The sequence below is a fragment of the Juglans microcarpa x Juglans regia genome, chromosome 3D (assembly GCF_004785595.1).
Source record: "Juglans microcarpa x Juglans regia isolate MS1-56 chromosome 3D, Jm3101_v1.0, whole genome shotgun sequence".
Classification (NCBI taxonomy): Eukaryota; Viridiplantae; Streptophyta; class Magnoliopsida; order Fagales; family Juglandaceae; genus Juglans; species Juglans microcarpa x Juglans regia.
In genome coordinates this window covers 23,197,027-23,208,079 of record NC_054598.1, presented here as the reverse complement: position 1 = coordinate 23,208,079, position 11,053 = coordinate 23,197,027, and the positions used below count along the sequence as shown (strand labels likewise).

The 11,053-nt window shown below is 34.6% G+C and overlaps 1 protein-coding gene across 4 annotated transcripts; it reads left to right on the top strand.

Moving 5' to 3' along the window:
* The first annotated feature begins 3,950 nt into the window (after positions 1 to 3,950).
* LOC121256749 (cleavage and polyadenylation specificity factor subunit 6) lies at positions 3,951 to 10,870 on the top strand. 4 transcript variants are annotated; one of them, XR_005939057.1, is made up of 3 exons: positions 3,975 to 4,213; positions 5,000 to 7,162; positions 9,720 to 10,870. XR_005939057.1 is itself a non-coding variant. In XM_041157635.1 (2 exons), exon 2 carries the CDS (start codon positions 5,046 to 5,048, stop codon positions 7,002 to 7,004), a length of 1,959 nt encoding a protein of 652 aa, XP_041013569.1. In that variant the 5' UTR covers positions 3,951 to 4,104; positions 5,000 to 5,045; the 3' UTR covers positions 7,005 to 7,341. The 4 variants fall into 4 exon arrangements, 3 of the variants coding, with proteins under 3 accessions (XP_041013569.1, XP_041013570.1, XP_041013568.1); XM_041157635.1 differs by lacking the exon at positions 9,720 to 10,870 and having other exon boundaries at positions 3,951 to 4,104; positions 5,000 to 7,341; XM_041157636.1 differs by lacking the exon at positions 9,720 to 10,870 and having other exon boundaries at positions 3,974 to 4,213; positions 5,000 to 7,341.
* The last annotated feature ends 183 nt before the right edge of the window (positions 10,871 to 11,053 follow it).

Sequence of the window (11,053 nt, the reverse complement as noted above, 5' to 3'; positions counted from 1 at the left end):
TTAATCATTACAATTTTTTCAAATTCTCATACAAAATATAATAAACAATTCAACTTTTCCAAATCCAACAATAATAATAATAATAATATTAAAAAATAACATTCTAATAATATTTTATTTACCTTTTAATTTTCATCTTAACTCATTATCTAAATGACACAATTCTTCATATGAGTAAGCATCTAATGATGAAGACCTAGTTTTGTTTGCTTAATAGTTCAGGAAATTCTTCAAACCCTGCAAGTAAAATTTGAAAGACAAATCTCCCAAGTTAAAAGAGAAATTCTTCAATAAGCCATCCAAAAAAAGATAGAAAATGTGAAAATGGACAGTAACTCTAAACATTTTTAACGTCATGAATATTTAAGTTTTGGTCATATAAGAGTTAAATATCCAAATTATTATAGGACTACGAAAAGGGCTCTGAATGACAGACACATTGAGCAACGAGTCAGATTTTGAGGACTCGTATGATTACCCAAGTCATGTCAAGATGGAAACTTTATGATATCTATTGACTCCCATGTTAGTGATAAGTTGTAGAAGATGATGACCTACACGGTGGTCTATAACAATCTTTTTGAGGAATTTAAAAAAAAAAAAATTAAATAAAAAATATTTTTAGAAAACCCAATGAGGTTGAACATGTAATTAAAGATTTGATTGTCATGTTAAGTGACTCGCGTATTCTTTGTGATAATTTGAATTTTGAAAACTTGCGTTAAAATATATTGAACATAAGAAAATCCACTGTTAGTATGAATTTGATTTTGTTCAAGTTACATAAGATAGAAAGTCTTAGTTATCACACTGACAATTATGTACTTAGAATTAGTGACATTCATCTATTGAGGAAAAGTTACAGTTCATGTTCTACTTAGATATAGAATTTTACATTACATGCATAGGAGTACACTTCATGCATTTATGTTTTGTGTGTGTGTGTTTATCTTGCATTTTTGTGACCATATTTCCTTAATTTGTTTTTTTTTTTTAAAAAAAAAAAAAGGAAGAGAGGTGTAAGTTTTCAATCTTGTTCTGTATATTTTGTACTTGTATATACACTCTATCAAATTCTTTCTTGAATATTATAAAAATTGATCATTCTATATTTTCAACTTCTTGTTTTAAGTGCATGGGAATTGAGGACTTGATGTATTATTTATTCTTTATAACAATAAGTGTTGTGTTACATTTGAGCTATTCTTATTATTGATGCACACTAAGCTCATGGTAAGTCTTGGGGCTCGTTTGGACACTAAAAATATCTCAGAATATCTGTGAATAATAGTAAAATAATTTATAAATATTAGTAAAATAGTGGTTAATAGTTTGTAAATAGTAGTTAAATAATTTGAGAATATATGATAACAATTGTGTTTCCAAACAAGTCCTAAGGTCTCCAAGTATTTGTGAAAATTGATTTTCTTAATTTGGTAAAATTGAATAAAGTCAAATTGAATTTATGACTCCATATCATATATGATTCTAATCCCTTATTTACAAAAGAAAGGAATAAAAGATACTTCAATGATAATATCCAAGTTCTTATAGAAAAAGTCATTCAAATTATTGTAGAAAAAGGTGAAAAATCGACCATGGTTAGAATCATGTACTTCATTAAAGGAGTCCTTATATGATTGTCTCTAGGCCTTAAAATTATATGGTTTGACTTTTGGCCTTGGAGAGTTTATCAATTTTTTCTTATGGTTTATTGTTTCAACTATACCGACTCAAATACTTATGATCTTAAGCTCTTCATGTGGAAAGCTTACATACACAACACACAAGCATGGTTTGAGTGGGACATAAATATTTAGATGATGTTTTTCATCTTCATATGTTCATATATAGAAGTTGCATATAGACTATTTGACAAAATATTTGAATGATGTTTTCTTTAATGCTCTTTAATTGATTTCTTTAATTCTTCATGAGTTTAAATTGTTTTTATGTATGCTCATATCATGTAACAAACATGAGAAATTTTATTTACAGTCTTGAGTGGAGGATTGCGTGTGCAATGAGTTATTTTGTGATTACGAACATTTTCTAGTTGGAAAACATCTTGTAATGAGTTATTTTGGTTGTCAATGAATTGTAAAATTGGTAGTTTATTAGTTTTTAGGATGTCAATATTGATGTCAAACATAATTATATAAAATCATGTAGTTAATAAGACACAATACCCGGTTAATGCCACAAAAAACCTTGAAACCTAGTTCTATCCCAGTGGACTAAAGACTAGTCTAGACAAGTCTCTAGAAAAGCTTCTAAAACAAAGTTTCCTTATCCTCAAAGTTGTTAAATTGTTTTCTAACATATTTAAGAATCTTTATGCCTAAAAATTTCATTCGTTTTCACAACTTATTTCAACTCATCTCATTTCGTTTCATCTAATCATTACAATTTTTTCAAATTTTCACGCAAAATAAAATAAACAATTCAACTTTTTCAAATCTCAAAATAAAAATAATATTAAAAAAATATATTTTATTAATATTTTATTCAACTTTTAACTTTAATCTCTACTCATCTCATTTTATCTGTAAAAACAAACGAGACAATCATCACATAAAAGCTCATGAAGCCATGTAGAAGAATAGTTAAGAGATTATGAAAGCTGCTGCAAAATGAGGCAAGTGGATTGCTTGTCTGGTACAAAGAGAGTTTGATACATGGGTTTTTATAAATGGAACTATTATGTACTATTAAATTTTTCTACTAAATTAGTTTTCTTTGGGGGTATGCTACCTCGGACGTGTTTCTCTTGAAGGATTTTCTCTCACACATTATTATTATTATTACTTTTTACTTATATTTAGATATTATTTAATATTTTATCATTATTTTTTATTATTATTCATAGAATATCTGATATCATCTCACTGTCTAAATGCAACAAGAGGTTTCCACTACATTACCAAATTTCTATGTCTCATTTATTTATTTTTTGCTTTCTTAATAATTTTGTTATTGTGTGCTTTGAAGTTGGATTCACTATAATAAAATCCACATTTGTTGAAAATAAAGAGATGTTTTTAACCTTTAAACATTCTTTAAAAGGCTCCTAGATTTTCTTAAACATAATGATAGAATAAAATATATTTGTAGTAGAAAGATGTTGATCACATTTAAGTGAAAAAAATATAAAATATATATTTAATCGAGTTTTACAATTTACACCTTAAATTATTAAAATCGATCAAACTATTAAAAAAAGTGATATCTTACAAAATTCTTTCAAATTTCAAAGTCAAGATTATATCAAATCATCTACTTTTTATCCGTTTTAATTTAAAGGAGGATATAGGACAAAATTTTTGGTAATTAATAACCAAAAGTGTTATATCTATATAAAAGAAAACATAAAAATAAATATAATTTGATATAAGATGTATATTTACCTTAAAAGAAAATAAATTTTACAATCTAATCTATTAAACTTAATTTTTTTAAACTTCTTTGATGATGAAACATTTTTCACGACCAATTTCTTTTTTTAAAAAAAAGAAATAATCTGTATAAGTTTGAAGTCCTTCGTAAAATTTTGTAAAAATGTAGAGCTCAGTTTAAAAAATTGTAAAAAAAAAAAAAATTAGAGTACGTTTAGAAATTAAATTAAACTAAACTCATCGTTACAATTTTTTTAAATTTTAATACAAAATATAATAAACAATTCAATTTTTTCAAATTTTAAAATAATATTAATATTAAAAAATAATATTTTAATAATATTTTATCATCTTAACTCAGTTCAACATCTAAACGTAACTTTATTCTTTATTAATGAGACACTTTTTTATAAAAGATTTTATACACTTATCTATTTGAAAATTGTAAGTTATAACTACCGTTACTTAAAAAATAAAATAAAATAAAATAAATTACTTTACGGATAACGTCGGATATTCACTATTCAGGGTACCAAAGTGTAAAAAAGGAAATCTTGGGGGTGGAAAAAATAAAGAAAAGGAAAACCCAGTTGGGAGAGATGAGAAAAAGGGAAGGCTAATCTGGTGCTTGTCTGACTCTGACTTGTTGCTGAGAGCCCAAGACAAAAAGCTGAAGACGACGCCGACGACGACGAGGAGAAGAGGAAGAGTAAAGAAACCTCTCTGAATCTGTACTCAGACGCGATAAATTTGGCTCTATCATTCATAGTTTTGCTTTGTTCTGCGCGTGTCTAGGCTGCGTGTCGTTTTTTTTCCCTGTAATGTTTTGATCTCAATCTCTGGTGGGTGTTTGTGTTTTTGGGGTTTATTTTATAAATTTTACGAGCTATGTAACGCTGATTTACTCACCCTCTCGGATTTTCTACTTGCTTGTCTGGTGTTCCTTACGCTTTTACGAGGTGGAAATTGGGAATTTCGCCTGTTTTTTCTGTTGAGTTACTACGGGGATATTAGATATGTGCTAGTGTTTCTATGATTTATCTGCTCTTTTTTACTTTATTATTTCAATGATTTTTACGAGGTGAGTTTTGAATATTTATCATTATTTTTGTCTGACATCATGCAGGGGCAATTAATTCTGTGATCATCATCAGTTTCTGAGACTTTTCTTTTTGGAATTTTTTTTGATGTGGGTGTGGGAAGGTTTTCCCCCTTTTGTAGTTGATGGGTTTCAGAAAGTTTACTTTTTATTGATGTACCTTCCAGTAGATGCTAGGTATTTCTAGTTTTCTTGTTTAAGATGCTTAAGACTTCAAGGCTGATAACTTTTGTAAAACCTCACTGTTAATAAACTGTCTCGTCAATGTTATCGAGTTGAGGATTTATTTATTATTGATATGAATGTAAAATAATGTTTTTTCTTTTATTTCATATGTTTTTTCGATTTTCATACATGGTCTCGAGCTATGAGGAATTCTCTCCAGATGTAATAAGAGTGTTCACAACCAATGCTAAATGGATCTGTCTCTCTCCTTTTGATGTTATTATTGATGTGCGGTTGGAGATGAGTTTAATCGTGGTTTTCCTGCTCATGTATAATATAGGTGGAGATAGAGAAAGTTTATCTGTATTATATCTTGGTCAATCTATATGGATCCAATGGCTGAGGAGCAAACAGATTATGATGATGAGGAATATGGAGGGGCTCACAAGACGCAGTATCAAGGAGGTGGAGCCATACCTGCCCTTGCAGATGAAGAACTGATGGGAGAAGATGATGATTATGATGATCTGTACAATGATGTTAATGTTGGAGAGGGTTTCCTTCAGTTGCACCGGTCTGAGGCAACAGTCCCACCTGCTACTGTTGGCAATGGAGCTCTTCAAACTCAGAAAAATGATCCTCAATCAAGAGTGGAAGCTAGGGGTGCCCAAGAGCTGAGCATTCCTGGGGTTTCAGTCGAGGGAAAGTATTCTAGTTCTGGTGCTCATTATCCTGAGCAGGAGGGGCCATCTGCTGTTAAGGGACCAGAAGTGGGATCTGTTAGTTACCCTGATGGGTCTTCGGCCTCACATGGAGCAAGGGTTGTGGAGATGCCTCATGATGCTCAATTAAAAAACATGGGGTTTCAGGGATCCACACCTGTGCCCCCCAATTCTGGGATTGATCCTTCTGATATGCCTGGAAAAATTACTAAAGATCCAATGCCTGTGGTTAATTCTGGCCCTGGTGGTCCTCGAGGGGTTCCACAGATGCCCACTAATCAAATCAATGTGAATGTAAATGTCAATCATCCGATAGTGAGTGAAAATCAGATTCGTCCTCATGCAGAGAATGGTCAAACCACGCTGTTTGTGGGAGAACTACATTGGTGGACAACTGATGCAGAGCTTGAGAGTGCTTTATCTCAATATGGAAGGGTCAAGGAAATTAAGTTTTTTGATGAAAGAGCTAGTGGTAAATCCAAAGGGTATTGTCAGGTTGAGTTTTATGAGGCAGCTGCTGCGGCTTCATGCAAAGAGGGAATGAATGGTCATGTTTTCAATGGCCGAGCTTGTGTTGTGGCCTTTGCTTCTCCGCAAACATTGAAGCAGATGGGAGCTTCTTATGTAAACAAGAATCAACCCCAGACTCAATCTCAGCCTCAGGGAAGGAGGCCAATGAATGATGGTGTGGGGAGAGGTGGCAATATGAATTATCAAAGTGGAGAAGGAGGAAGAAATTATGGACGGGGTGGATGGGGACGGGGTGGGCAGGGTGTACTCAACCGAGGTCCTGGGAGGGGAAGAGGAGGGGGCATGGGTGCAAGGAACATGGTTGGGAACAATGCTGGAGTTGGAAGTGGTGCCACTGGAGGAGGTTATGGACAAAACTTTGGAGGTCCTGCTTTTGGGGGTCCTGCTGGTGGTATGATGACCCCACAGGGCATGATGGGTTCTGGATTTGATCCAACATATATGGGCCGGGGAGGTGGTTATGGAGGGTTTCCAGGTCCTGCTTTTCCTGGAATGATTCCTTCATTTCCAGCTGTTAATACGATGGGACTTGCTGGGGTGGCACCTCATGTCAACCCTGCCTTCTTTGGTCGTGGAATGGCAACTAATGGAATGGGAATGATGGGTGCTGCTGGAATGGAGGGTCATCATGCAGGGATGTGGAATGAGACGAACATGGGTGGATGGGGAGGAGAAGAACATGGTCGAAGGACGAGGGAGTCAAGCTATGGTGGTGACGATGGTGCTTCTGAATATGGTTATGGAGATGCAAATCATGAAAAAGGGGTAAGGTCAAGTGCTGCCTCCAGGGAAAAAGAACGGGGATCTGAGCGTGACTGGTCAGGAAGCTCTGAGAGGAGGCCTCGTGATGACAGGGAACAGGACTGGGACAGACCAGAAAGGGAGCACAGGGACCGCCGTTACAGGGAAGAAAAAGACAATTACCGAGACCATCGGCAGAGAGAACGTGACGTGGGTTATGAGGATGACTGGGACAGGGGGCAGTCTTCTTCTAGACCTCGAAGCAGGTCTCGAGCAATCCCAGAAGAAGATCACAAGTCTCGATCCAGGGATGGGGATTATGGAAAGAGGAGACGCTTGCCATCTGAATGATACAAGCATGATTTTCATCCATTGGCGGGTCTTACGAGACCTCATATCTATGTTCTCACTTGTAGAGTTTCTTGCTGGGATATCTATGGTGCACCTTCATTATTCTCTCTGGTTATCAGTAGCTCCACATTCAGAGTGTGGCTTCTTTGAGGGAAGAAGTAAGTTCTGCTTATGTTAGTTGGGAAGAACTAAATTGACTTTGCTTTCGTGCTGCATACTACAAAACATCATTATCTGCTATGCTTAGTATTTGTTTGCTGAAAAACGATTGATAACTTTTAGTAGCATGCCAATGTGGATATCTTTTGTCCGTTGGACTTTTGGTATCCTTCACTAAGTATCCCTTTGGTTTCGTATTTATAGCACTATCTATCTTCAGACAATTACTTTCTTCAACTTGTGATATTGGTACACTTGGAACCACCTTCTTTGTTTATATGATTGTGGGAGTCAATTATCCATATGCTCTCAGTGAAATGATTTTTCATTGAATGGATCCTTTTGTCCTTGCTAGATTCATATGCTAGCATAAAGTTTTTAATAAACTCTTATGTGATATCTTTTCTTTTCTAAGTTATGTTGCTGGTTGAATTTTCCAATTAAGGTGGCTGAAAACAACTTCACTGCTTACCTAAGTCCTTGTACATATTAGTTAGTATTGGTTGCATCGTTTTTGCTTAAAATTATTTTTGTTGTGTGCTGTGATCGTGCATTTTTCAATTTTCAAATAAATGTTTTTGCGATGTATGTTTTGATTGGTTGTAGCTTCTGCAATTTGTTCTTAATACATTTTAGTTCTTGTTTTCATGCCAATTCAGTATCTTCTACTACCTTGCTTTGATTTCAGTATTAATTGTGCTTGTAAGTGTTAAATTAGTCATTTTCATTCAAGTTTTCATCATATCTGTAATGGCTATGTCCTGCTGATGCTTATGTAATGATTTTGTTTCTTATGCAAGTAAGAAAAATCTGATTATGTTCAAGAATTGAAGGGTGGCTAAGTGCTATTGGTATGAGTAAGCTTTAGGTTGCCTGTTGGTTTCAGTATGTGGTTAGTGAAAAGGAAGTTTAAGGTTGCCAGTATTAGGGTAGTGAGAGACTCGTTAATGTTAGTTATTACTACGTAATCAAAATGGAATATATTGCTCCATTGGTTCAACCCAACCTTTAGCATATATTCCTGAAGCCTCAGCTTCCACCCTATCCCACGGGCTGTTTTTTAAAGAATCTAATCTTCCTCTACCCAAAAGCTACAATTTATGAAAAGCTTAAAGTTTACTTAAAAGGTTTGTAGTGTTGAAAACTAATCTAGAAATGGTGTTGTCCTTTTTCCTCTTATTAGAGCTTGAATAGTGTAGCAAATAAGCCCCATGGGTAGCAGGTAAAATATGGTTCTAGTTATAATCTTCATCAAATAACACCGGCTCTGTGGTTTCTGTTGGTCATAAAGCATCATTCTCAAATATCGATACTTGACTGAGAGGCATTCCCATTCTACCTCTCTTTTGTGGTGTGCTACATTGAACTTAAAAACTTGGGATGTTGGTTTCACCCAAAGTGAAGTTATAAAGATGTGAACAAGAACAGTGGTAGAAAGTATAGTGGGGATAAAAACTGTTTCTTTCTAGAGAAAGTGTAATGGTTATTCTGGTAGACTTTGATGTTATGGTCATTTGTCTAAATCATACTGTATGATTCCTATACTGATTTCCATTTTAACGCTATCTGTGGTAGAATGAGAAATAATCACTCCTTGCGCTTGTTCGTAATTCTTACTAGCTTTGGTCTGCAACTAGATAGAACCAGTAAGTAGTTGAATGGTTATTTCTGAGTATTATTCCTCATAGAGGTACAATGCCGTAGGGCTGTGTGACAAATGGACTCAGGGGATACTCGTTTGTTTTCGCAAATGAGTTAAGATAAAAGTTGAAAATTGAATAAAATATTGTTAGAATATATATTTTTAATATTATTATTGTTTTGAGATTTGAAAAAGTTGAATTGTTTATTTTATTTTGTGTGAGAATTTAGGAAAATTGTAATGATTAAATGAGATGAGATGTGTTGTGAAAACAAACGAGGCCTTAATTGTTTTCTTACAGATTTTGGTTTGTTTCTATTTCTTATCTCTCTCTCCATTGCCTAAAAAAAAAAAAAAAAAAAAAAAAATTTCTCCCTAATATTGAGTGACTAAGGTAGATTTTGGGTGGTGTCTTCGGCAGATTATTTTGTTCAATATCTATTAACTTGGGGGTTTTCTTTTTGAGAATAACTTCTACCCTGTCATGGCATAAAAGGTGTTTACACCCTCCAATAGAATTATGACACATAAGCTTTCCTTTTAATTTGAGAATATGCACCCAAGCACCCAAGTAACCCCAAAAATCTTGAAAAAACCCACAAACCCTCAGTTTCCATTTCCCCCGCCATGCTCTCTCTCCCACCCCATCTGCAGTGCCGCCCACCACCACAACCTCTGAAAGGTTCAACCTCTCACTCTCACACCTGCTCTACTAAGCATGAAACAGTAACCTTCCAGCACTGGGTGGCACTGTGGAGGTTTTTAAAGATTTTTGGAGTGAATCGGGTGATCCAGTGTTTATTCTCAAATTAAAGGAAAGCTTACCTGTCATACTCCATCGGAGGGTGTAAACCCCTTATTTTATGGCATGACCTGATAGAAGTCATTCGCTTTCTTTTTATCATCATATCCAGGGAGTGGAGTAGGCAACCTTTTGTTTTCATGATTGAATCAGCCTGTGCTAGTTTTATGGAGGAAGAGGTGTTATATGGGTTGCCTTCATTGGATTCCTCTGGTGATGGCTTTTGTCCGAGTGTGCGCATGTAGCCTTGTACCACCTAAAATTCTGTAAACCGTGATCCTGCAACAAAATGTTTAGAAAGAGTTGCGGTCACGTATATTTTCATAAATTAATGTTGAGGTCAAGTTTGTGCATACGATTGACGTTTTTGTCAGTCCATGTAAAGCACAGTACTGTTGTATAAAGTTGACTTTTTGTACTAGGTCCACAGCTTGTAACGGTCTTCTTTTGTTGTTTTCACTGTATTGATTTTACCTATGAGCTTGTAAAAAGTTTTGAGGCTCATACTCGTTCATAACTGATCAGTTGTAACTGAGAATTTATGTTCTTTATAATAGGAGAGCCAGGGTCGAGTTATTAGTACATTGTAACATAGGGGTCACTGTTTCAATTGTAATTGGTTATTGTAAAATTTGTACAACCCTGTCTCTCTTGAAGCAATATCCCTGTAAGCAGTAAGGATTTCAGAGTTATCCTTTTTAAGTGTATTTTATGTGAACTGCGAGCAGTACTTGCATATAGGATCAGAACTGGTGTCATGTATTGATGCTACAGTGCATACGATAGACTCGGGACCAGAAGAGTTTTGATTGCTTGAGGTTGTTTCCCTCGTGATGGAAGCCTGATGCTGCTCCTTGTGTATTTTTTTTTTTTTTTTTATTTAACCTTTTCTATACGTATTTTTTTTCTCCTGGGAAGCGGCTTATTTTTTGGCAACATGTTTAAATCCTGTTTGTTTCAAATGGGATTTGGTATGTATAGATTCCCAGCAATTGTAAATTGGATGGTGTTACTTTAGTATTTTGCGATTGACATAGCCTGGACGGAGATGTACATGCTCAGTGGCCTGCCTGACTGCTTTGTCCTGTATCGTATTATTCTGGCTAGAAAGAAATCCTGTAACAAATAAATCACTTGTTCATTGTTAGGTGTTCAGATTTGATCTTTGCTTCCTTTTTGTTTTTGTCTTTGTTCATTTGAACAAGCTTTGTATAGGAAATGTGAAAAGCTGTATTCCTTTATCTTAAACTAATTATTCTTACCCATGTTGTTTTGGACAACATTTGTTCTCCTCCTCCTATGGATACTGTCTGTCTTTAGGTTTTGATTTGTCAACTAAAAACTATGGATATTCTGTGGCATAAATGATGCTTGTTTTGGTCTGGAAGGGCTAGTCTTGCTTGATAGCACATTAGGTAGCGTTGTGCTCCTGAAGTGACCTTTTGA

Coding starts and splice junctions, on each gene's coding strand:
- LOC121256749 (XM_041157635.1), top strand. CDS start 5,046: ATGGATCCAATGGCTGAGGAGCAAACAGATTATGATGATGAGGAATAT.